Raw genomic sequence first — 27,391 nt, 5'->3', positions numbered from 1 at the left:
GATTTCTGAGGTGTCAGTTTGGGGTGAACGGCAACGAATTCCAATCTGGTTCAGGGAGGTCCAAGGGAGCAAACCATCGCTCTGCTACATTTACCACCCCAAACTAGGATCCAGCAGAGCTTCCCAGCGCTACTTAGCTCAATAAAAAAAAAGTAGGCCAGGTACGAGACTGCGAGGGAAGGCAAATGATGCTGATGGAAAGCATGCTGTGAAATCGAATGACTTTCATTTCAGAGGCTGGAGAGTGGAAGGAACAGTCTCCTGGTCTGGGGATTCAACTTCCTTATTGCAGGGTTGGGGAACCGCATGCCCAGAGCCCAAATGTGGAAGGATGTCTGGATTAAACCCGCCACAAATGCGCTACTACAGCATCAGTGGCGTGTGGCAGAATATACCCACCCCCAAACACATTTCCAATGTAGCAGCCAGGCTATTGACTAGCTCTTGTTGGTGGGGTCAGGGGTTGGCCAGGCTGGCCGCCACCAAGAGCCCAGGCCCAGGGGAGTGCAAAAATTGTGACAGACCTGGCGGTTGCCAAGGATGCAAAGGACGGCGGGGGAAAGGAACGCTGAAGCAGCTCATTGCCAAGGGTGCAAATGAGCCTAAGTATACCTCTGTGGACACGGGTATACCTCTAGGGACGTGGGTGGCGCTGTGGGTTAAACCACAGAGCCTAGGACTTGCCGATCAGAAGGTCGGCGGTTTGAATCCCTGTGACGGGGTGAGCTCTCGTTGCTCAGTCCCTGCTCCTGCCAACCTAGCAGTTCGAAAGCACGTCAAAGTGCAAGTAGATAAATAGGTACCGCTCCGGCGGGAAGGTAAAAGACATTTCCGTGCGCTGCTCTGGTCCGCCAGAAGTGGCTTAGTCATGCTGACCACATGACCCGGAAGCTGTACGCCGGCTCCCTCGGCCAATAAAGCGAGATGAGCACCGCAACCCCAGAGTCGGTCACGACTGGACCTAACGGTCAGGGGTCCCTTTACTTTTACCTTTTTATGCACTGCCCTGGGAACCTTCAGATTGAAGGAGGGTCGAAGGTGATGAAATAGTGAGTATGCTCAAATCTCTGCTTGGTGTGGGGAAGGATACCCCCTTAAGTACTTCCTCAGCATGCTGTTAGCTCCCCCTGGTGTCTTATTAGCCGGGTTTGGGCCCCATTTCTGTAGGCACCCGCACCACTGGAAAGGAGTTGACGGACAATATGCCACTCAGAGTGGACAATATTGAGCTAGAGGAGCTCATGGTGCGATCCAGAGTAAGGGATCTTCCTGTGCTCCTATGACCTCAGCCTCAGGCGGCGATCCTATACTGCTACTGTCCCTCACACCTTATAATTTAATGTGTCAGGGTGGGGATCCACCAAACTCTCCGAGGAAGCAGACTCAGTGCTGGACTGTCATTCTGAGACCCCCTATCCAGGCCTATCAAGGGGAGGGGAGGACAGGACCTGAGTTTCCTTCTCCACAAACCTATCAACTGCACATGGGACTTGTTCTCAGTGGCGCCATTGGGGCCAGACCATAGGGTCCGAGTCTGGGACCTGCCCAGTCCAGCAAACATGGCTGACAAGAGCAAATTGTTAAGGGGATGCTAGGAACTGAACCACTGGATTGGCAGCTAAGGTTCCAGCAGCCTCTCTCACTATTATGGCCCTGCAACACCAAAGGTGGCATCAGATTGGCTGAGCTCACCACCAGTCTCCACCCTGGGGTTGGAAACAATTTAAATTAAAATGGAGGGCAGCCGGCAGCCCAGAGGAGTTGGAGGGTGTAGTGTTTTGCTTTGCAGTGTGGAGGTGTGCTTCCAACAAAAGCAACATCTCTGCCACTTTGGAGCTGTCCGAGGTGCTGCACAATGTGGCCATTCTCTCAGTTGCCCCAAACCTATGACCTGATTATTCAGATATCCTGCTGCCTATCAGCCTGGTACTCAACCCACTGATTTGTATGTCTGAACGCTCCCCATAAATAAAACAAATATGAACACACAGAAGCATATCATGCATGTAGAAAGTCAGGTCAAGGATTGGCTTATACCATTCCCCTTGATATGGTAGCTCATTTAGCTCTGCAGTGTAAAGATCTTCAGAGTGATCTCTCACATCAGCTTCTCATTATTAAAAATCCATCAAGGGTCCTTGAGCGTTAGTGAGGTTTTTCCACTATTTCAACATATTATTTTTTTAAAAACTCTTGCAAATGTCTCTTATTCTCTCACCAGACTTACCTGTTCTTCTGGATTTACCTGCTGTTGCATCTAGTAGCTGCTGGCGACCACTTTGGCATCTGCTAAGCTAGCAGTCAAAGAGTCTCTGAAAACTCTTATCTACCTATCCCTTTTTTCCAGGGATGGTTCTGGAGACGCCTTCTTTCAGACATCCCCAGTTCCTTTAAAGCAGCCCTTCAAACTGAAAATCTTAAATTCTTCCCATGGCCCTACATTGCACAAGGAAGCTTCAGGGTTATTAATGGTTATCTCCATCAGAGCCAGCTCCAGGACTGAGCAGTGCAACAAAGAAACCCCCTCCCCATACAACGATGTGCTGTGCACCTGGGGTTCCTGGGGATCTCTAGCAGGCGGACTCCACAGCATCCTTCACTATCCATCCCTGCCCTGGACCTTTGTTAAAACATAACAGAAGACCTCTGACCTACTCCCAGTGGTGGCCGTTTTTCCTTTGCAACCTCCCACAAGTTGAGCCAACTTCTGGGGCCTTGTGGTGATGGAGAATGTCCATTGCTAATCTTTATTTTTGTTTAATGAGGGGCCTAGTCAAAGGGAAGGGACGCGGGTGGCACTGTGGGTTAAACCACAGAGCCTAGGACTTGCCGATCAGAAGGTCGGCAGTTCGAATCCCCACGACGGGGTGAGCTCCAGTTGTTCGGTCCCTGCTCCTGCCAACCTAGCAGTTCAAAAGCACATCAAAGTGCAAGTAGATAAATAGGTACCACTCTGGCGGGGCGGTAAACGGCGTTTCCGTGTGCTGCTCTTGTTGGACAGAAGCAGCTTAGTCATGTTGGCCACATGACCTGGAAGCTGTACGCCAGCTCCCTCAGCCAATAAAGCCAGATGAGTGCCGCAACCCCAGAGTCGGTCATGACTGGACCTAATGGTCAGGGGTCCCTTTAGCTTTACCTCGGTTTACAAACACCCCTGTTTACAAACTATTCGGTTTAAGAACTCCGCAAAACTGGAAGTAGTGTTCTGGTTAAAGAACTTTACCTCGGTCTATGAGCGGAAGCCGAATGGTGGAAGGGTACCGGCGGCTTGAGAGCTTATTAGGGAAAGTGCGGCTTGGTTTAAGAACGGGTTTGGTTTAAGAACGGACTTCAGGAACGGATTAAGTTCGTAAACCGAGATACCACTGTATTGCTTCCTTCTGCTGCTGACGAAAATCCCAATTTCTAAGCTCTTTGTCTATTGTCTGACTCTCTCCTGGTTTGAGGACTCTTAGCTGCTGAGCTGCTCAGGGTGAACAGAGGCCTCTCCTTGCCCCAAAGTGTCTCACACCCATCACATAAACCATCCTTGTTATGGGGTGAGGCTCTTTGCATGCAATACTCCCTCCCACCTTGTTTGTTTGCAAATGGCAGTATTGGCCTTGGCCTGCCGGAGGACGACAACCTTTGGTGCTGTGTCAGAAACCATACCAGTTACATTTCTGTGGTATATTTGCCCCTTCAAGAGGTCAGGGAGAGAATTAAGAGCTTGGTAGTTCCTCTTTTCCTTCTCCAGCTCAGGGAAAATAAAAACTTATTTCCTTGAAAACAAAGACCAGCTGAAGCTGAGCCACATTGGTGAATGCAGAGATGGGGAATCTGTGGTCCCTCCAGAGGCTGCCACACTCCTACTCCCATCAGCCCCCAGCCACTGTGGCCAATGGTCAGGAATGATGGGAGTTGTAGTTTTGAATGATCTGGAGAGCCACATGTTCTCTGTCTCTGCGCAAATGTGCAGTATGTCACGAGCAAGACTGAGGACCAATATATTTCTTGCAAATGGTAGACTTCGCAACATGGACTGAGCTTTGAAATGCGATTTAAGTTTTGTGTGTGTTGGCTGAATTAAAAAGGACGCGGGTGGCGCTGTGGGTAAAACCTCAGCGCCTAGAACTTGCCGATCGCATGGTCGGCGGTTCGAATCCCCGCGGCGGGGTGCGCTCCCGTCGTTTGGTCTCAGCGCCTGCCAACCTAGCAGTTCGAAAGCACCCCCAGGTGCAAGTAGATAAATAGGGACCTCGTACCAGCGGGAAGGTAAACGGCGTTCTGTGTGCTGTGCTGGCTCGCCAGATGCAGCTTGTCACACTGGCCACGTGACCCGGAAGTGTCTGCGGACAGCACTGGCTCCCAGCCTATAGAGTGAGATGAGCGCACAACCCTAGAGTCTGTCAAGACTGGCCCGTACGGGCAGGGGTACCTTTACCTTTACTCTGGCTGAATTAAACACCTGCATGTGGTATCGAAAATACGGCCCTTCCCTTTCCCTTGTTGCACTGTGAGTGAGGTATACACGCACACACACAGGCTGACATTTTCCGTGATCCCAGAACAGATCATACAAGGGATCCATATGATTGCAGATATACATATCGCAATGCAACCACATGCTCTGTCGCCCATTCCATCACGCATTTGCATCTGATGTGGGATCAGTTCCTCCTAGCCAAATTTGCCGGTGGCAGGTTGGTACAGATGATGAGAGTTTACCCCCATAATAGTTTGCCCAGCTGCATGAGGTCCTTTAGGCAAGAATTGCAAGTCCCCTCCTGCAAGGGGTATTGCAAAGACTTCTCTTCCCTACATCTTTCTAGAAAGACGGCCCTAGTCTGCCTTGCTATTTCATCTCGCTCGGAGAACATGCCCTGTACGGAACCTGCGTTGAGCTTGGCACAACACACATCCATATTTCAACTAGAATATAGACAGTGGGTCCTGCATTTTAGTCCCTTGTCCACCTCTGCGCATGTCAAACAACCAGGACCAGTTGCAGGATTGCCCCCAAGATGACACATATTCCGACTTAGTCAAGGTTTGGAATTCTACCTTTGAAACCTTTTATTGCAGCTCAGTTCTGAGAGCCAGTGTGGTGTAGTGGTTAAGAGCAGTAGTCTCGTAATCTGGGGAACCGGGTTCGTGTCTCCGCTCCTCCACATGCAGCTGCTGGGTGACCTTGGGCCAGTCACACTTCTTTGAAGTCTCTCAGCCCCACTCACCTCACAGAGTGATTGTTGTGGGGGAGGGAGGGAAAGGAGAATGTTAGCCGCTTTGAGACTCCTGAAGGGGAGTGAAAGGCGGGATATCAGATCCAAACTCTTCTTCTTCTTGCAACGCTTAGGCTGCTAGATTTAAGGTATGCTGACAGAATGAGGAACGGGTGATTCTGTTAAATAAACATTCACAACTTTCTGGATAGGGAACAAATAATGTAATAAAAGGGGAAATATGATATTTGTAGAAAATGGCAGAATATAATGAGGATAATAAATCAGAAATGGAAGTTGAGGGAAGTCCAAAGGGGGGGGGGAGAGGGAGAGATGTTATGTAAATTGTATGTTATAAGTATATTTGCAATGAGAAAAAAGAAAATTAATTAAAAAAATTAAAAAAATTTTTAAAAAAGGAACAGGTGATTCTGGGGGAACTGTTGGCATTGCCAAACACCAACAAGGGCATTTGCAGCCCCAGATTGACAAAACACACACTGCGAGATGAGAAACAACAAAAGGGCCACTCTGTGAAGTTCAAAATGTTTTATTGACATTCTATGAGAAAGTTTCCGTTCGCTACCGAAGCACAAAGAAGCTCGAGCAAAGTTCTCACCTTGCTCTTCCCCCCCCCCCAAGCCAAGATAAAAAAGAAACTTCTTTTAAAATTTAAAATAAGCTTTATACAAATCAGCCCTATATACATTCCCCCCACCTTTCTCTCCTTATCTATTATACAAGGCGACATAAATAGCAACCTTGACACTGTACAACATTAGAGAATGCTTATTAAAATTGCAGCTCTTTGTTTAAAAAATAACAACTCCCCCCAGCTTTATTGTTTTTTTAAAATCCAAGGTGGATTTGTTTTTTTTCTTCTTTAAAAATAAGCTTTCCTCTCTGACAATAGCTTAACATGATGCAAGTAGAGCAACACTTAAGACAAATTTTCACTTTCTTTTTCAAAAATAACAATAACTTAAATTATTCCCTAAGTATTTTAAATATCTCCCTCAATTTTTAAAATAAACATTTATCCGCCATCCAACCCCTTACAAACCCTAATGTGAAGGTCAAGGGATATAAATTCCCAAGCCAAATATTTTAATTCTTGGGGTAATTCTGAAGCATCTCTAAAAGGGTTAAGATTTCTCTTTCTTTTCTGAACTGGGATTTTGGTTTGTTTTATTTGGCTGAAGGGGAAACAAGAATCTGGTCCCTTGGAACACAATAATAAACAGGTCTACCAAAATAAAACAAAAGACATGAGTTCAGTAGAAATCGACTCCTATGAAAGTGGGCACAGAACTATACGGGTTGCCATATTTCCAGAAACAAAACGTTTTGGGAAAGTTGAGATTTGGGGGGATATTGCCCAAAGAAAGTTATCAAGCTTTTATGGGGAAAGTTTCAAAAAAACCCGGACATTTTTATGACAGCCTAAAAGGAACTCAGAAGCTGTTTTGTACTGAGTTTTATACCAATGATCTGTCTGACTCAGTTCGGTCCTTAACAGAGATGGGGAATTTATGGTCCTCCAAGATGCTGTTGTCTCCTACTCCCAAAAACCTCAGCTAGCACAACCAACATCAAGAGGACCACTAGTTCCCCATATCCATGAAACAGAGTTTCAGACTGGGGAGATTCCCAGCACTAGCTGGAGGTGCCAGGATTCAACCATGGGACTTTCCCCATACAAGACATGTGCTGTGTCACTGAGTTATACAGCCCATCTCCTAACCTGATGTAAACATGGAATAACCCACGATAATTTGGGCCAGGTTCCCTCTCCCCATGCCTTCCTCCCCGCCACCATGCCACTCCACAACACCGACTGACTGGTGTAGAGCAAGGACCCAAACATTTGTCCTTCCAATCCTCTGTAAGCTGAATGCCCTCTTGCGTAACTTTAGTTCACAAAAAGAGGTAGCGCAGATGGGCAGTGTCATAAAGGAGATCAGAATTTTTCACACACACACCATGGCAAATAGGGGATAGCTCAGTTGGTTAGAGCATGAGACTCTTAATCTCAGGGTCAAGAGTTCGAGCCCCACAACGGGCCAAAGATTCCTGCATTGTGGGGGGTTGGACTAGATAGATGACTCTTGTGGTCCCTTCCAGCTCCATGTTGGTCCATATTAACCCTGGACAAATGTTCCTGGGATCAGAACTTTTCTTCCTGCATTGGCGTTTTTATCCTCAGTTTATTCCCAGTTGAAGAACTGGGTCTAAGCCCACCTGTCTGGCTTTCCTAATCCAGAGGGCTCCTGGAGTAAACCTGAAATAGCCACTAGTGAGATCAGAATTGGTCCTTTCCATCACAGCTCTCTGAACTTTCCCCCTGTTCTCTTTGACCACAAGCTCTCTAGCACTATGTTAACACTGCTCACCAGGAGGGGGAACCTTTGACCTTTTGGATGTTGCTGAACTACAGTTCCCATCAGTCCCAGCAAGCATGATCAGTGCCCAGGGATGATGGGAGTTGTAGTTCAGCAACACCTGGAGGGCCAGAGATTCCCCACACCTGCTAAATGCTGCCCAGTTTTATAAAACAGTCATGCGTATTTCTAAGGAATTGGCTTTCATCCTAAATTTATTATATGTGTATGTGTGTGTTTTTATAGCTGTGACAATGTTTACTTGCCCCCACCATCTCTTAAATGCTCCTTAAATTAAAAACAAAATAATTCTAGCTGGATATTATTTCTGGGAGGTCATGTAGGAATAGAGAGAGGGAGGTTCGTTAGACTGCCCCCATCCCCCAAATGAATGGATGAGTAACAACAGAAATCCTGCTCCTGTCATAAATGACACTGATCGGTCCATGAAACCTTGCCAGATCTTTCAGAGCTCTCCAAGGAGATCCCTCTCTGAATCACTTTGCTTGGGAAAGTGAGCAAACAACACAAAATCAACAAAACAAGAGGAAGGTAAAGAAAACCAGTTGTATACTTTCTTCTCGGGAAGCTGGGGCGGTGCTGTGTGTGACGCTGGGCTTCTCTCCAACCAAGCAGAGAGCCTTCTGACTGAAGCTGGCGGTGATGGTGATGGTGATGGAGAACTGCCTACAGATAAACCACGCAGGAAGTTGAGGAGGTTGGTCACGTAGGGCGGGTGAAACCAATTTGGCTGAGATACAGCATGGACTATGAGCTTTTCTCCCTCCCTCCCGCCCACCTTTCCCTTTCCCTTGTTTTTAGATGGTCTCTCAAAAGTCTTAGCCTTTACTGCAGCTCAGTTGTTCCTGAGATGGGATGGAATGTGTACATGTCCTGCAAAACACATCAAAGAGTTTTGACTTGTCGCTGTATGTCTGTTTCTCCCTGTCTCCCTCTCTCTCTCCTTCATTCCTTTGTTCCTGCTCCACTGGTTTCATCAAGGAGGCAAAGGAGGTTAATATACCGCTCCAGGATTGGGAGGAGGCCCTGGAGATGGGTGATGCATAGAGCCAGGAGTGGGCGGAGGTCCTTGCTGTAAGTGAGGCCCACTCAGGTTCTGATGATGGTACCAGGGGCTGTGCTCCTCCAGGTAGCTTGGTGGGGAGTTATAGGAGAGCGGCTGTGGGAGCTGGCTCCGGCCAGCTGGGTTGTTGTTGTTGTTGCTGTTGCTGCTGTTGTTGTGGGTGTTACTGTCCCAGAGGGTGGGAGATGGCGGAGAATTGCAAGCCATGGAGTCACTGTTATTGGGGCTGTGTTCCAAGGGGACCTCTCCGTTCTTGTACAGTTTCTTGAACTTGGACCTTCGGTTCTGGAACCAGATTTTCACCTGAGAATAAAGAGAGAATGAAAAATGAAAAAAGAAGACAGAAGAAAAGGTTTCACAGCTGTGTGGTAGGACTGAGAGCTTCATCTGTGGCACTTTGTGCTCTGAAATCAGGGTATGGGGTTGAAATAACAACAACAACAACAATTTATTTATACCCCGCCCATCTGGCTGGGCTTCCCCAGCTACTCTAGGCGGCTTCCAACAAACTATTAAAATACAGTAATGCATCAAACATTAAAAGTTTCCCTAAACAGGGCTGCCTTCAGATGTCTTCTAAAAGTCTGGTAGTTGTTGTTCTCTTTGATATCTGCTGGGAGGGCGTTCCACAGGAAGGCCGCCACTACCGCGAAGGCCCTCTGCCTGGTTCCCTGTAACTTGGCTTCTCTCAGTGAGGGAACTGCCAGAAGGCCCTCGGTGCTGGACCTCAGGGTCCGGGTAGAAGACATCCCTACCATGGACTCCTGAATGGAGAGAGTTGATACCACTCCTTCTTGGTCCATGTGGTGGAGCACATGCTTTGCATGTTCCACGTTCAACCCCTGGTTTCTCAAGTTTGGGTTGGGAAATACCTTTTCCTGAAACCCTGGAGAGATGCTGCCAATCAATGTGGGCAATACTGCAGTAGATGGATCAGTGGTCTGCTTTTGTGGTAATGCATCTTCCTATGTTGAGTGCTCACTTATCCCAGATCATGTCAACTTTAGAACGCCAAAGAGAAGGTGGATCTCAACCAAGACAATGTGCCAGCATCTAAAATACACATTCAGTGGCATGGCCCCAATCCATGGCCCCAATTTCACGCACAGGAGGCAAGAGGTGGCCTATGACTCTTATTTTCCCAACTGCATTTCTAGGGATGATCATGGAAGCTCCCATCAATTGAGGGGAAGTTTTTTCTGAGTAGTGTGTAGAGTAGATGTCAGAGGGAAAAGAAGGACTGGAAAGACCCACTTGGTGTACTTAATATAGAATTTTGGAGTTGGGTTGTAGCTCTACAAACTGCTAACGCTTCTAAGAGCTCCACGCTGTACCAGGCAGAGACCCCCACACCCAGAGACTACTGCTGCCTAGAACTCAGAAGAATTGGGACTTCGGCATTCTATAGAGTTGCTCCATCATAATGAGCCAGGATTTAACCCGAGCCAAAGCTTGTCGGCTTTCAGTCATCGCATTTCTTTTCCAGCCTAATCTCGGCCTGAGAAGACGTGGAGAAACAACATTTGCGCCTCTGAACTTGTGTACGGTTCATGCTTTGAGTTACCACAGCAAAAGACATCTCTGGAATCATGATGGGACTTCAAGATCTGAGAATGTAAACCTCTCCTTCTGTTTCCAGAGAAATAAATTGTTTCCAAGAGGAAGCCGTCCTCAGGCAGAAGTGCCTGGTTGAGACAAAGGCAGAATGTATAAATTCCACACACTGTGAAAGAGTTCAGATGAAGTGAGGGGAAAATGTCCCTCTTTCAAGTAGGAGCGGGGCCATCCAATTGTTGGATTCTCAACTCGGTCCCAGCCAGAATGGTCAATTTTCAAGGACGATGGGAATTGGCCTCTAAAAACATTTTGCAAGGCCACGGGCTCCCCATTCCCGCTTTAGTCTAGACTCCTTGGAACTCAAGGTAAAATGAAATAATAAATATATTTTCCCAAAGCTTTCCCACCCCCCACGTCACACTCCCTAGAAGAGGTGCCACATCTACCCATTTTTTCAAAACAATCGCCCTTTCCCCCCAAAACCGATCTTTCAAGAAGTCTTGGTGACGAGCTCTTTCAGAACGTTTTTTTACAAGTCCTCTTGGGCTGGGAGGACTGAGGTGACGAAACTTAGGGCAGGGCTGGGAGGGCGGCCTAGCTGGCTTGGAGCCTTTCCGATAGTGCTCTGAGGGCTGCCCCACTTTGGAGAAAGATCCGAGGAGCAGCGAAAGAAAGTGGGTGGTAGGTGGGGAAGGAAGAGGCAAGGGAGGAAAGACTAGAGAGGGAGAGAAACTCCTGGGAGTCAAAACAAGGAAGGAGGAAAGATTAGGACTCCTTTGTGCCTGGTTGGGAAATAGCCATATTTGTGGGCGGGAGGAGGGAGGGAGATTTCTCCCCCAAGGTGGTGACTGACGCTGCAAACCTGGCAACGGGTTCCTGAGAGCAAAGTCATCTTCCAGTCTTCCAAATTGCAGCCTTTGGTATTTCTTGCCTGTCAATTAATTAATTCGCGAACGGATAGATTGCAAGGTCACGAAGGACTGAGCACGTTACCTGAAGTCAGCCAAAGTTCTCACAGCGCGTGCTTGCATTAGAGGGCAAGGGGAAATTACGTATTAGAGTCTGTGCAAGCCAGCTGTAATTAAGGAACACACACACAATGGGAAAAGCCCTTTCCAAAGGCCAAAGGGCCCCATCCACCAGCACATTCTCCTTGCGAGCTCTGCTGAAATGAATGAGAAGCAAGGGCACTACTGCAGATCGTGACCCCTTAACAGTATTCCAAAGTAGGCAGCAGTCCTATATACAGTGGGAAGTAATTTTGGGACTTCTGTCTGACTGCAGATGTCTAGGACTGAACTGTTAGTGGTCCAGGACCGACAAGGAAGGGGCAAAGTGAGAAAGAAATTGCTAGGCTCTTTTCGGAGAAAAGGAGATGCCAAGGCAGAAACGGAAAGAAAAGCGCCAGGGGTCATGTCCACAACACACACCGTTTCCCCTAAAGGAATCCTGGGAATTGTAGTTTGCCAAGGGTGCTACAGCTCTGTGCAAAGTAAACTACAGTCCCCATAATTCTTGCGGGGGGAGCCATATCGCTTTATGGCTTGGCTGCCTGACAGATCAGCTCGATTTCCCAATCCAAAGAGGCATTTCCAAAATCCACCAAGATTAAAGAAACAGCTCCCCCTCATGTCTGAAGAAAAATCAATTGTGGCTGGTGTGTGTGTGTGTGAAAATCAAGCCTTTGAAGAGGTCCCACTAAAAACAGTTCAGAACAGTTGTGTTTAGGATGGGTGCTCCTCATGTGTGAAAGTTTTTTATTTTTGCAGGGTCCACTTAACACCATTAGCATCAAAATGCCAGCCTGTATTCTCCCCGCCCCTCAGCCAACTTGGTCAGATTTGCTCTTTGGGGGGAAATCCATTCAGGTAAGAAGAAGAAGAAGAAGAAGAAGAAGAAGAAGAAGAAGAAGAAGAAGAAGAAGAAGATTGTTGCCAAAAACCTGTTATCTCAGTGTCCCATTTGCAAATTAAGCCTCCTGTCTTGGAAGCACTGCGAATCTATCGATGATGGCACCTTCTTCATTTCAGAGCACCTTAGCTCTGAAGAGCTTCCTAAAACGATCAAGCACACCCATCAGGTCCTCTCCCAGCCTCTGCACACTTTTGGACAACAAACACTGTTCAGCCTCGTAAGGAGGTCAGAAACACCCAACCTATAAATCCTAGTGACATCTCAAGCAAAACAAGAAGAACGGATGCATTCATTTTGGGGAAGGGATCCTGGGCTTTCAGCTACAGAGCTCATTTGGTGAGATATCTATTACAGGGTGAACCTCCAGCCTTCCGGATGCCAATAGACTCCAATTCCCATCCCTGGTGAACTTTGGAACTCCCTGCCTCTTGACATTAAGCAGGTGCCTTCACTATCATCTTTTCATTCATAAAGTCATTCATAAAGACATTTTTGTTTAGACGTGTCTACCCAGATGCTTAGAAAGTTGGGGTAATTTTAATCTGTTTTAGCATTTTAACTTTTGAATGCTTTAAAGCAGGGTTGTGTTTCCCCCCTCCATTTTATTGTTTGACCTTTTCGTAAACCACTTTGATGCTTTTTGGCAGGAAGCAGTGTATGAATTTCATGAAATGAAATAAACGATAGGAGTTATAGGATTATAGAACCATAGAGTTTGAGGGACCCTGAGGCTCATCTGGTCCAAGGTTTTTCTGTTTTGCAGTTGTGCCATTTGTGCTCCTATCGTACAGTGGTACCTCAGAAGTCGAACGTAATCCATTCCGGAAGGATTTTCGACATCCAAAACGTTCGATTTCTGAGGCGTGGCTTCTGATTGGCTCTTGAAACTGGAAGAGCCAATCGGAAGCCACTTGTCTGCCATGTCAGACGTTCGGCTTCCAAAAAACGTAAAACTTCTGGGTTTTTGACATCTGGGAGCCGAAACGTTCAGCAACGGAGGCGATCAAAAACCGAGGTTTGACTGTATTGGCTACAAACAATAAAATTGATTGATTGATTGATCTGGTCCAACCCCTTGTGGTGCAGGAATGCAGGGATCGAACCTGCAACCTTGGCGTTATCAGCACCACGCTGTAGCCAACTGAGCTAGTCCAACAACAACTGGAGGGCCATAGGTTCACATTTCCACCCCCCTAAAGCAGGAGTCCACCTTGTGGGCCTTATTTATTGGGGTCAAATCCTAAGAAAAAAAGCTCAACAACTTCAGTCAGCCCCCACACATGTTCACTTCATCAAATATGGCCTTCTGCCCTAAAATATGGCCCCTGCCCTAAAGAATAATGGGAACTGTAGTTTATCAGCCCCCTTAACTACAGTTCCAAGGATTCTTGTGAGGGGGAATGTTATTTAAATGTGCATATGCAGCCTTAGCAATGACGTGGGATATTTTACGATCATGGAATGGCAAGGGACCTTGTACAAGCCTCCAAGCTCATCCCAACCTGGCCACCCAGTGTGTTTCTTGAGCAAACAACAGGTACACTCTAAGCAAAGAGTTTCAGATGACTCAGGCAAGCGAGCCAAGCCAAGCGCCCTCCTGCAGGAGACAAATAAACACCAGCCTAGCCAACAGGACCTTGGGGGAAATTCCTGTCTCGATCATCACATGGCTACCAGTGAGCAAAACGGCAAAAAGCTCCAGGCAACTCAGGGGGGGTGAGCCAACTGCTATGTTGCACCAAATTAGGGGGGAAAGGGGGTCACTAATAAATGTGTGACCCCAGGGAGTCACCTGACCACCATGAGGCCGTGTCAGTGTCACCCCACCCACAACATGTGCCCTGAGAACATTTTACTGGGGACAAGGGTGAGCGTTCTCAGGTGGCCATGAGCGTGCTACATCGCCACATCTTTCTTGGCGGTATCAGGCAGCCCAGAAGCACGCCAGCTTGCTGCCTTATTTAGATCGCAGCAATTAAGTAGGCCGACCTTTTAAAAGAGAGGGGGCAGAGGGAGAAGCTTTGCTGTCATCAAAGTGCTTGGCCAACCTTGCGTTCCATCTTCGCTTCTTCTCCCTGACTGACCTGCTTAACAGGGATAGTCTAAGTGAGGAGGAAATAAACATTCAAGGCTTCGTGTCCGAAGGTGGGAGGGATGAAGCAGAGGAAACCAAGATGGCCGGCCGGAGGAGACTTGCAGGAATTCGACATTGATGCTCGTGAATTTAAAGACAAAAGTTTTCTAAAAAAAAAAAAAAAGATTTTGAAGGAACTAAGATCTTGAGACTCAAAATGTCAAGGCTAGGGTGTGGAACAGCAGCTGTTACTGGTAATGCACTAAAGGGGGGATGGAATTGGGAGAATATTTTTATTTACTTATTTAAGGCCCTTATATACTGCTTAGGTAAAGGTAAAGCAGTGTAGATTAAAATAAATCAAGTCATCTTGTTAAACGCCCTGCAACACAGGAGTCCCCACTAAAGCATCCATGACAGAAAGCCATCCAATCTCCGCTTAAACCATACAGAGAATTTTTAAAATCATCATAAAGCCAAATACAAATCTAATTTATATATTGTATATCAATCAAGGGTGGGGAAATTATTACCCTGAAGATGTTGTTGGACTCCAGGACCCATCAGCCCCAGCTGGCCTGACCAGGACTTTGGCATGATGTGAGTTGTAGCTCGACAACATCTGGTGAACCACCTCTGGTTTATACTATTCTCACAATTTTAAATTATTTTTTTTATACCACATTTCTAATTATACATGCTGTTCCAATTACACTTCTTCTTCCTCAAGGAAGTTTATCCTGTTGAAGAAGACGAATTAACACTATGTCCCTAACATTTTTCAGTCTCAAGATTTTAGATCCCGTAATAAAACAAAACAAAATCTTCACCTGCTTAAATTCACGAGGAAATTCAGTTTCAGCTCAGCCAAGCTCGTCTCTCCCACAAAATAAATCCTTGCTTTCAATCCTAGGGAACCATCTGTATGTGTGACGGGGGGTGGGGGTGGGATCCTGCCCACATAAGGTTTTGTGCGGTAAAGAATCCTTTGAATCTTTGCTTTTTGCTGAGCTATTTTAGCACAGCTAATTGTAAGCATGGGTAAACTTTCTTGTGGATGCTTTTCAAGGGTAGCTGGATCATGTCCTTTCCATCATCACCCAGGTAAAGCCTTTGAGAAGCAGGTTATGCTGGGAAGAGGAGCTGAGGGCAATCTCCAATTGCATGTGAGAGCATTTGTGAGCAACCACACGTCTTCAACAAAGCACCCCTCCCAAAAAAAGAATCATGGGAACTGTAGTTTACCCCTGGCTGAGCTACAATTCTTTGGGGGAAGCTTCAAATGTTTGGTGCGGGTCTTCCACTGGAGAACTTTTCGCAGAGGCTTTTTAGAAAGCCAGCAATGGGGATCTAAGCAGGGATACATCACCAAGCAGGGAGCTGGATCAGATAGACCAGGGATGTCCAACAGGTCGATCGTGATCCTGGAAGGTTTTGGTAGATCACGGTAAATCGCTGGGTCCCTTTCCTTAGCATTGGTAAAATCGAACCCTGCCCCACCCCCTCGCCCTGTCCTCCATTGTTACACGATCTGCAGAACGGAAGATGGAGTTTACTCAGTGAGGCTGTTTGTTTCCCCAGCGATTTGTTGCTTCTTCTCCCCCCCCCCCTTAAAAAACAGGGCTCCTCCATAAAAAAGCTCAACAACATTGACCTGAACCCCCCCAAAAAGGGGGTAGATCACTGCCAGTTTTTAATTCCGTAAGTAGATCGCAGAGAGTTGGGAGTTGGCCACTCCTGAGATAGGCCATGAGGCTTCTACACAACTCTATGGCACCATGCCTTTATCTTTTACCAGGCATACGCAAACTCCGGATCTCCAGATGTTTTGAGACTACAATTCCCATCATCCCTGACCACTGGTCCTGTTAGCTAGGGGATGATGGGAATTGTAGTTCCAAAACATCTGGAGGGCCGGAGTTTGCCTATGCCTGATCTTTACTGTACAAGTTTTGAAACGGAACCCTGGGCTTGGAAAGATTCCGGTTCCGAGCCTTGATTGGCGCTGGAGACGAGAAGGACTGCTCCAAACCCATCTCTGTGGTTGTACCAGATAAGAGGTCAGCGACTCTTCAAGTCACCCTACTCCTCCTTGTCTAGATAGCCACCGCCTTCTAACCAGAGCTTGGCGTAAACAGCGGAAGTTGCATGACTGCTATTATGTCCTCATGCCTCTGCCTCCCCAAATTGCAGCTGGAGTAATTGAGTCAAATTGCTTCTGGCATTGGACGTCCTACTGGAGAGGGCCTAGCAAAGTTTCCAGGCAGTTTGCTATATAATATATATATATATGAGAGTGAGAGAGCGAGAGCTGAACAATGATATGAGCCTTCTGTGGGCAGTTCTGCAACTTTGCAATACGAAAAACTTTTATCTCCATGTGCTTTAAAGGGCAGGCAATCCATCCATCTTCTAAACAATACAAAGGATCACTCCTAAGTGTTTACCTGAAAGCAGGTCTGTGGTTATCTGCACACTGTACATCATGATGCAACCCCTGCACTTTTAATAGTGGCGTTGAAGGAGGAATTTCAGCAGCTGGATTTTGCATACCAAGCTACACCTGCTGAAATTCCCTCTTCTGCACAACAATTAAAGGTGCAGGAGCCCTGCCTCCCCCTTTTTAACATCTGGGCACCCGGCTATATTGCCTACTCAGAAGTAAGACCCATTGAACTCAATGGGTTTAGGGAGGAGAAAGAGTGAGATGGCTGTAGTTGGAGGAGAACAGCAAGTGGACGAGGGGGAATTAAAGGAGGCAGGCTGGCTTTGCAATCCACACTAAGCTGAGGAATGGATGGGCCTTTACTGGCTGGGAGTGAGGCCCACTGAACACAGTGAAACATCCTTCTCATGTAGATTTGCATGGTTAAGTTTCACAGGAATAGCCGACTGAGTTTAACTTGCAATAAAATGTCTACCAGATAAGGCCAGAGAGCTAAGTTTAAGCAATCTTCCAGCTTTGGGGTTTTAACTTAGGTTTCGACGCAGCCAAATGCTCCGGGCCTGTTTCTGATTTTCAGACAGCAATTAATTTCACGGGCAGAGTTCGAATCCAGAACTCTGACACGAAACCCCTGCCAGGTATATGAAGAGACGTTAGTGGGAAAGTAAGTGGTGAAAGGAAAGCACTCTGCACATGCTTAAAGGCAGTCTGGTCCTAATGACAACAGGTTCCAGTGAGCCTTGGCTCAACTTAAAACCTTTGTGTTGAGTTTTATACCAGGAAAATCGAACAAGAAGCCAGAATTGTACAGTTAAACCCTGACATCTAGGCAAACATGTCCCTGCACTGAGTTCATCTCCCAAATGTTGTGAAGCAGTACTTGCCAATATTGCTTTATTTAGTATTCTGCATCATTGTATCAGAAGGAACCCAAATGCTATTTAAGTCTAACCCCATACTATCCTTACCAACTCTCCATCACTGTTCCCATCCAGGCTCCTTAAAAGTCACATTAAAGGCTAAGAAGTCAAATGTCCTTTAGATGGTACAACCTGGCCTCCTACCTAAGAGACAGGTGGCCTAACCCCGCTACTTGCCATAGCTGTCTTAAAAAGCAGATTTATTTTATTGCAGATTCATGCTGATTTGCTTGCAGGGAGGCCAGATGCTGCTGGATCAAAGCAAAGCAAATGTTACCCTGCACTTTGCAGCACAATTTCCCATCGCTTATCGCAAAGAGTCCAATTTAGGGAGGGGGGCAGGCTTGTTGCTCAAGACTTCCCAGCCAATTATAATTGTGCAACCTAAAGCGACTGGTGCTTGTGATTGAATCCCACCCAAAAATAGCAGGCTTCTGGAAGCACCCAGAGACTTTTTGGCCTCCAAACATCCCATTTAAGCAAAGACAGGCGGAGACGCTTCCGTTGCTCAGGAAACTTGCCAAATTCATCCAGAAGCATCGGAGGATGGGGATAGCCCTGCCCAGGAAACTCAGGTATCACTTGGGGAACCGGAAATAGGATTGTCTACATTTAAAAGAAAATGCTTATAGCAAGCGATGATGAACCCTTCGCCGATTAGAACTGAAATTATGGCACAGCGCGGGAGGTTAAGCCTTTTGAGCGCACTATTTTCCTGATCAAAATACTATCCCTGTTCCACTGCCAAAAACAAAAGACAGAGGTGTCATAAAGTTTCCGTATCTGATTTGAGAGACACACACACTGCTGCAGTTAACACTGCAGGAAATGTGATCTCTGCTTTGGTCCTCCACAGATGACTCTTCGCTGAGATTTCAACTGACAGTACAAATCCTTTTGATGGAAATCTCCCTCTATTCAGTGGGTCTTACAGAGCAACCCTACACAGGTCTTCTAAGAAAGAAGTCTGGGCTGAGTTCAAATGCCCTTTCCTCCCCGGTAAGCATATTCATCTGGTTTAGATGTTTCAAAAGTCTTTTTCTTCTTTTTTGTCCTCCCTCCCCCTTGAAAGCTGCAGCCACCATTTGCCCAAGGAAACAGATGGTTATCGGCAGTCTAAAAAAAAATGACATACAGGTACACACACCTTCCCAGTGCTTTAAACTGTATGGGCAAAAATCCAAGAAAAGGAGAAATATTCACAGCCTGACCCTATTCATGTAAGTTAAGTCCTGCTGGATTCGATGGGACTGATTCCTAGATTAAGAGTGCAATCCTAAGGATGTCTACTCAGGAGTAAGTGTAGTCAGGATTACTGCCCAAGGCTCCAGCCCTGCAGCCTGACCCACAACGCATGTTTTGCTAGGGCCAAAGTAATTATGCAGAGGGGCAGTAAAAAAATAGGGGGGGACGGGACACAGCTCAAATGGAGGAAATCAGATGCTGCAGTATAATGCCGCCAACATTTCTCTCTTCCTTTCTTTCAGTTTTTTTGTTACCCAAGGAGAGTTTGCCTTGAATAAGATCTGCTCAGCTGTTCCCATGGCCTACTACTAGATAGTTTGGTGGGCTGAGATTCTGGTAGCTCCATCCTCAGCTCAGTCACACTTGGAGCAGCCTTGCGCGAGTTGCTCTTTCTTAACCTTAGCTCCCTCCTGCCTCAATCCTGTAAAATGGGAATAACAACGAGGCAGCTTACGAGTCTTATCAGACCCCCCAAGTGTCCCCATTTTCCAGGGACAATCCCGGATTTATGAAAGCCGTCCTGGTTTCTGATTTGATCCCAGAAAGGAAATGTGAAATAAATATAAAATTATGAGGATTGCGGAGGGAGCGGGGGGAAGTCCAAAAGAATTTGATATTATAGTGGATGTGAATGTGCTATTTAAATCTGTAAAAGAAAATTTTTCTAAAAAATTAATAAAATAAAAAAAAAAACAGAATGTTCCGCTTTCCCCTTAGAACGTCCATATTTTCATGGAGAAATGTTGGAGGGTATGGAATAAGACGCTCCTATTTTCATTGGAGAAATGTTGGAGGGTATGGAATAAGATGCTCCTATTTTCATTGGAGAAATGTTGGAGAGTATGGAATAAGACTCCCTATTTATATCAGAGAAATGTTGGAGGGTATGGAATAAAACGTCCCTATTTTCATCAGAGAAATGTTGGAGGGTATGGAATAAAACATCCCTATTTTCATCAGAGAAATGTTGGAGGGTATGGAATAAGACGTCCCTATTTTTATCAGAGAAATGTCAGAGGGTATGGAATAAGACATCTCTATTTTCATCAGAGAAATGTCGGAGGGTATGGAATAAGATGTCCCTATTTCCATCAGAGAACTATTGGAGGGTATGCTGTTTGTGTGGAGGAGCATGAGAGGCAAATATTTTGTGTCTTTAACAACAGTACGCAAAAGACACATGCAAGCCATCCTACTTGGGACATGGCGCCTTCTGTCACCCAACAACTGTCAACCCCGATATGCAGTCGCTAGTTGGTCCACCAGCTGCTTGTGTTCAGCCGATGTGGGGGACCTGTGGCTTTCCAAATGTTTCAGAACTAACAAGCCCCATCATCCCTGCCCATTGGTTGTGCTGGCTAGGGCTGCTGGGAACTGCGAGTCCAGCAACACCCGAAGTGCCACAAGTTCCCCACACCTCCTCCAGAGGCTAGCAAGGAGTTGTTTTCCAAACTTGGTCAACTTCCTCCTCGGAGTTACCCATCAGCACCTCTCAGCTGAGCCTCCCTTGGCCTCAGGAGGAAGAAAGGGACTCTGCCAAAACACAGGAGTTGCATCGCCACACCTACGTGTTTCCTGCCGCCGCCGCCTCTCAGGGCAGTCAGCATTCCGCTCTGGATCACTGAGCCCCAGCCAGAGACGAATGAGTAGGCCTGAGACAGCGGAGGAGCGATGGAGACTTGACTCTTTCCCTTCCGTGCTGCGGCCCATTGCTCCAAACCTGTCAATATTGTCTAAGCCGATGCCAACACATGATTCCCATGTTATCAGAGCTACTGCTCACATCAAAGAGACACCGACATATGTCGCCTTGCGCAGCGGCATAAAAACCCAGACCCCTCTTCTCTGCGATTCCCTCCACCCCAAAACTTTTTGCTGAGGTGACACGGAATGCGCAAAAACATTCTAACTGCAGAGGTTGAAAAGGCTGGTCGTGTGGAATGCTGGCATTCCGCACAGCTGCCGAGAGAAAGAGAAGTGAAATATTGGCTGTGTGGGTTAAAAAAAACCCCACACACCCCAAAACAAAACACCCTCACAAATGGCTAGGAACTGGAGGGGCTGAGGAAAATGAGGTCAAAGCGGCAGATAGGGGGGAAACCTGCATGCAGTGTCTAGAGGAGTGGGGAGGGGGTGAAGGAAAATACAGCCAGGGGGGCTGAATTTCACATAAGGATTTGACACGTATCATCAGATTTTCAGCTGCAAGACTTCACTTTTGTAGTACAGTGGTACCTCGGGTTACATACGCTTCAGGTTACAGACTCCGCTAACCCAGAAATAGTACCTCGGGTTAATAACTTTACTTCAGGATGAGAACAGAAATCGTGCTCCAGCGGCGCGGCAGCAGTGGGCGGCCCCATTAGCTAAAGTGGTGCTTCAGGTTAAGAACAGTTTCAGGTTAAGAACGGACCTCCGGAATGAATTAAGTACTTAACCCGAGGTACCACTGTAATGGACTGGGATTCCAACAGCTGGAAGTCCCAAAGCAATTGGGAAATCGAGAAGAAAGTTCAAACATCCAAACACCTGAAACTATTTTTTCTCTTACTGTCCTAAGCTATTTTATTCCAGAGCTGTGAAACTCCTGCTGGGGATCTCCCAACCATCTAGGGCCACTTAAATCCAGCAGCTTCCTGAGATTTTGCTGGAGTTCCACGCACATGTCCCTCTCACGCTCCCGTTTCCCTAAACAGAGTCGGAAAGCTAAACAGACCAGGATGTTCTTATTTCCAATGTGTGCTTGTTTCTACCTGAGTCTGGGTCAGTCCAAGCTGCGCGGCCAACTCTGCCCTCTCTGGCAGCGCCAGGTACTGCGCCTTTTGGAATCTCCTCTGCAAGGCAGCCAGCTGGTAACTCGAGTAGATCGTGCGCGGCTTTCGGATCTTTTTGGGCTTCCCGTTGACCATCCGCACTTCTGGCTCGGGTTCTTCCTTCACTGAGACTGCAGAAAGGGGCAGAGGAAGAAATACATCAGAGCGCAAAAATAAATCAAACCACAGCGAGTTGCTGGATCGGAACTGGAAAAGGAGTTGCGGGAAAGGAGTTTGCTTTTTATACTTTTGGAGAGGCAAGCTGCCTTTCCGCAGAAGGCTCCAAGTTCTCGGTCTCTGCTGGAAAAGAGAATGAATGAAAGCCTGGCTGCAGAGAACAACGTGCATTTCTCTAGGACGGCAAAGATCAACCCTTTGAGAGTGGCGGCTCAACAGAAGGGCAGGATAACTGTGATCTCCTCTGGAGACTATTTAATTTTGCTGGGCTGCTCCCCAAAACTCTTAATTTGCCCCCAAGAACCCGCCCGACCTCTGCACACCACGAAAGCATCTAACTCCCCTCCACTGGTTCCCAGGGGTGCAGAAAACATGAAAATTAGAAAACCAACCTCTGATGTCAAAGACCCATCACACAACCCTATGTGGCCTGATATAACGCCACCATAGACATGGTACCTCCATCATCCATTCCCCCCAACCCTACCCAGTTCTCCGTCAACAAAGCTTCATAAACTCCATATTTTAGGGCTAGATCGGGGGAACGATGTGTGGTTTAAATGGGGTATCTGGAGCATGCTATGGGAAGCGAAGATATAGGGTTGCATCCAACCTGAGTTTCACTCAAAGTCGACCCATAGGAATCATGCATTCCAATTTCGCCCTGTCAATTCATTTCAATGGGTTTACCCTGAGCAGGTCTGGCGTTGGGTACGGCATATTGTACACTTGGTTTGAACCAGTCAATTCACCTCTCTGGAGTCTGTACCGCAGAGGCTGCTTCGAGCCAACTGTTGCTTTATTGTCATGAGACAGAATCAACTTTACCCACAAATATTGAAAAAGACCCTTCTCCTGCCCAGTCTTCTGGGAGTCTGTACCATCCTATTCAGTGGAGATTCCACTGATAAGATTTCAGAAAATAATCAAACTTCCCATGGTTTTAGCACTTTTCTTTCTCTTCCCTTTGCCCGATATTTTTCTTGTTTTCAATTTTTCCTTCGCTCGGCTCGACTCTGGTGATTTGATCGCTGCTTGGGTTTCTGTATTCAGATTTCCCTTTCTCCCTCTGTTCTAGTCTCAGTTTCTTCACTTTTTCACCTGATGTTTTTAGCATTTCCAGGGCTGAACATGGCTGGACTTTGGCCTAGCCGGCTTTGCTCTGCTTCAAACCTCCTGGCTCGCAAAACCTGCCTCCTCCTCCTCCATGTCCTTCCCAGTTTGCCTTTCTAAAACTGTCTCCATTTCTCAGTCTCACTCGTGTATCCATGGATATTTTTTCTCCCTGGCAGGAAGCATTGTCCGGTTACGTGGGGACATTCGGAACCACACAGCCCCCATATTCCCTTCCTGAAATATTTGTGGGGAGTGAGGGCGTGAATTAGGCCTCAAATGGACAGCCAGCATCTCTAGCCTGCTTCACTTAGAAAATCAGCATGCTCCTTTTTGTTGACAGAGACTTTTCTCACCTTTACACACCTCCATCCTAAACCCATGTACTTGGAAACAAGAACTACTATTTTCAATGGAGCTTTTATTTTTATTTATTTTTATTTTTAATAAAAGAAACATATTGCCTTCTTGCTGGCATCTTTTGTTTCTTAAACTTTCCACTTTATTTCCTACATTTTAATCGGTGATACCAAATCAAACGTCTCTCCTCTTCCAATCATAAGTTGCAAAGTATCTCAAATAAAAAGTTTTTGGAGAGGAGGGGGAGAGAAGCCCAGCAAATTCTGCACACCTGTTTGTACACTCACAGAAAATAAATATGTATAAACTTGGAAGAGACGGTCACAGGACAAAATAGTGGTGTTTATTTTTTAAGTGTGCGTGTTGGGGGGGGGGGGATATTCTTTTTGCCTTCGAAAAGTCACAGAATCAGCAGGGCGGGGGGATGTACAAAATATCAAACCCTCACTTGAACAAAAGAAGCCATTGTGATAATGTTGTAAAAGTCACTTGTAGTTTACATAAGAAGAGACAGCAATCAAAAGTCACGGACCAGTTCATAATAATTTTTTATGTAGACTGGGTTACGAACTTACGGTATACTGTTGGGTATTCCTAAACTTGTTTCTCTTAAGTACACTGAAGAGATTTTATTGATCTAAGAGGGAAAAGCCGCCTTCAGATATTTTTCTCCCCTCTTTCTTGAACTGAGAGAAGATAGTCCACCACCGCTCTGAATCCCCTTTTGACCAGGAAAAAAGTTGTATAACGCAAAGACCTCCATCAGTGACTTTGCTATTTCATGCCAGAAAAAAGCCTGCAATGAATTCTTCATATTACATCTTTTATGGCAGAGTCTGAATGTGGCAAATGGCAAGGGAATAAGGAGGGACAGGGCAGGAGCCCCCTTGGCTAGGCTGTTGTCGCCTCTAACTTGCCACTGGCCAGAGTTGTGCTTCTGAATGGGATCACAGAACTGGAACCCTTGTTTCAGTCTTTTAATATTGCAGGATAACTTTATGGACGGGACTAGCAATCTGGTTCAAGAGATGCAGAAACGTCTAACAGCAGCAAGCCCTGAAGTGAATGTTTGTGGATTGAAGGCACTGATTTAGCCTCATCCTAGAAGTTCATGTTTCTGATTCAAGTGGGGCTGCTGGATCCCTCCAGAAAGTGTACTTGTTGTCTAGTGCGACAGAGCAAAATAGACGTTCCCCGTGTCCAGTTTTCCTGTGCAGTCGTAATACCTTTCTCAGAAGATATTACCAAAGTATATCCTCCTCCTCTTCCCCTCTTCCATAAGTAAGAATATCTTCCAAGAGAAGGGGGGGGGGAGTGATTCCACTTTCTAGGAAAGTCTTAACCTCTCTCAACCCTAAAACTCCCCTTTCTCAATAGTGTCACTAACACACACACACACACACACACACACACACACAGAGCTTCTCATACCCTTGACTTCACTTGCTGGGAACGTAAATATTCTCCTTACCTGTTTCTTGACTGGGCAATGGCTGATCCCGGAAAGATCCATACGGCCTGTAGGAAGTGCTGTAGGCATAATCAGATTTCGGGGAGTACGTCCCAGCACCCCCAATCCCATTGAGGTTAAATTGGGGGTGGTACGCATAATGGTTCATCGGCTGGGTGTACGTTTGGCTGGGATAATACTCGTGCTGGTTATGTGGGGTGCTGTAGTAACCCAGATCCGTGATGGACGACTCGGGGAGTGTAGGGGAGTCCTTGGTGGCCACATGGCAACTAAGTGAGCTGGAGATGTCCGTCAAAATACTGGTGATCTTCTTATCAAAGGATCCACTCATGGTGAGAAGGTCCACGCTGGCGTTGCAAAGGTCCACCAAGTTGGGCAAAAAGAAACCAAACCCACCCACCCCTAAAAATAAAAGTGTGCAAGGCTTGCTTGTAGGGTTTGGGGTTGATCTCCTCCTCTTCTTCCTCCTCCTCCTGAGTAGGCTTACTCAGTCATTGTTGCAGTAATAGCTGCTGCTGCTGTTCCAGCCCTCCTCCAGGGAAAATGTGTAAGAAATCCAACCCAGCCAGCTTGCTTAAACCCTTTAATTAGGGAGTAGGGAAGGGTGGATACTGCATTCCGATTGGCTCCAGAAATATTGCCTTGCAGGCAAAACAGACTCTTCCCCCCCCTCCCTTCTCTCTTTGCCTTTTCTTTCTTTCCATCTCTCCATACTTTAAAAAAAATAAATTAAAAAGGGAGCGGAGGAGAAAACAAATGCAACCCCTTCGAAGCACACATACACACACATATTTACATATACATGCCTCTTAGGAGCACGCGCGCACACACATATATATATAACACCTTTGGAGAGGAGATGGATACCCCCCCCCACACACAAAAAGCCCCAGGGTGGCTCTCCCTATATCTCCCCCCTTGACTGTGGGAGGGATTAACTGTCTTATAAAGAGGTGCATCCGTTGGGATGGGGAGAGAGGCAGACCTGCTCTGCGTTTGTTCTGTTCTGTTCACCTATGCAAAAGTGTGTTTGGGTGGCGCTGGGCCTGATTTTGGGGGGTCTGCGTGTGGCCTCCATCTGTCCCATTCCAGCTGGAATGGCGGGGGTGCACTCAAATTCTACGGGTTTTTGTTTAAATGATGCACAGAGCATTCTTTATCTGTTTTTAAAGCACTTCACAAACCGTTGACAGCATTATAGTCTGAGGTGGTTGGAACCCCCCCCCCCCCGTTAAATTAAAAGTTTCTACCTGTCCTTCAGAGTCCCCTGTGAATTCTCTTATAACACCTGGATACCTTGATGACGGATGTAGCACTTAGTTCACTTGGTTAGAGGATGGTGCTGATAATGTCAAGGTCATGGGTTCGATCCCTGTATGGGTGTGTATTCCTGCTTCGCAGCGGGTAGGACTAGATGACCCCTGGTGTCCCTTCCAACTTTATGATTCTATCATTCATTTGCAAATTGCTTTCGGGTCTTCATTACACACACACACACACACACACACACACACACCAGATCCAGCATTTGTTCATTTACAAACTGCTTTGCAAATCTTTATTATTATTATTATTATGTCTTTGCAAATCTTTATTCCACCTCCCGTTCCTCCGACACGTGTACAGTGAATCCCGATTAAATCCAGCTGAAAGGAAAAGGTGGGGTTTAAACAAAGTTGTGACTGATTTCTTTGTTGCCTTTTATTGGAGGGGTAATTGTTGGCTGAACCTGAGCCAATGCACTTCTCATAATAACCGCCTTGTGAGGCAGATCCTCTTCTTCCCATTTTATTGATAAGGAAGTGAAGCCCAGAAAGCAACACACCCAGAGACAGGATTTGAACTCCCTTCCAGATCTATTGCACCACATGTAAGCCAAAGTATCAGTGTTCCAATATGTCATGTTCAGGGGCGCGCATATGCGATGCGTGGGTTCTAAGCGGGCATGCATTTGTGCATTTATACAAGGATATCTGTGTCTGGGCTGGGAATATGTGTTTCTAGCTGCATGGATAAAGGACCTGAATAAATCACATACACATTTTTACATTTAGCAAAAAAGTTTCGGGTCTGGGTTTTGATAATGTTCCCATTTGGAAAGGTGATTTTTTTATAGAAAGTTTTAACTAAGCGTTTTAAGGCTTTAGCACCTATCTGGCAAAGTCGGGGCTTTTTTTGTTTGTTCTGAAATCCACCCAAGCCAGCTGTTTCCAAAATTAGGCAGACTGAAGAACCTTCGCATGAATGGATTTCTGCAAAGTGTATTCAAGTTAGGGAAAGTTGCAGGAGAATTTCCCACTGGCTGCTATGTTGGTATCATTCTTCTGACTGTATAAAGCAAGTGCAGTGAACCTTTGGCCTGCCAGATGTGGCCAAACTACAACTCCCAACAGCACCAAGAAGCAAGTAAACATGCCCAGGCCTGCGCTTGTCACAGTGTACCTATTGGATTTCGTGCATACCTTCCAGTACAGAATCATGTAGGGGACAAGATAGTTCAGTGGCTCAAAAGTATTGGCCCCAACCTGAGTTCAAATCCCACTTTCCCCACAGACTTAACCTTGGGCAAGCCTTTTAGAGAAGGCGATAAATTAAACTGATGATAACAACTGGCCCATCGCTGCTAATGAACCCA

General features: G+C 46.5%; 1 protein-coding gene across 1 annotated transcript; it reads right to left on the bottom strand.

Moving 5' to 3' along the window:
* Positions 1–5,735: 5,735 nt before the first annotated feature.
* DLX3 (distal-less homeobox 3) lies at positions 5,736–25,315 on the bottom strand. The gene is made up of 3 exons (XM_079949990.1): positions 24,757–25,315; positions 21,576–21,766; positions 5,736–8,969 (listed from the first exon to the last, which is right to left on the bottom strand). Exons 1-3 carry the CDS (start codon positions 25,085–25,087, stop codon positions 8,598–8,600), a joined length of 894 nt encoding a protein of 297 aa, XP_079806116.1. The 5' UTR covers positions 25,088–25,315; the 3' UTR covers positions 5,736–8,597.
* Between the last annotated feature and the right edge of the window lie 2,076 nt (positions 25,316–27,391).

This window comes from Podarcis cretensis (genome assembly GCF_951804945.1).
Source record: "Podarcis cretensis genome assembly, chromosome: 13".
Lineage (NCBI taxonomy): Eukaryota > Metazoa > Chordata > Lepidosauria > Squamata > Lacertidae > Podarcis > Podarcis cretensis.
This window is presented reverse-complemented; position numbering and strand designations above follow the sequence as displayed.

Excerpts from the sequence above, each read along its gene's own strand:
- DLX3 (XM_079949990.1), bottom strand. The coding sequence starts at position 25,087 with ATGAGTGGATCCTTTGATAAGAAGATCACCAGTATTTTGACGGACATC. Across the intron at positions 21,767-24,756 it reads ATTGCCCAGTCAAGAAACAG|TCTCAGTGAAGGAAGAACCC; the intron begins GTAAGGAGAATA and ends CCCTTTCTGCAG. Across the intron at positions 8,970-21,575 it reads TTGGACTGACCCAGACTCAG|GTGAAAATCTGGTTCCAGAA; the intron begins GTAGAAACAAGC and ends CTTTATTCTCAG.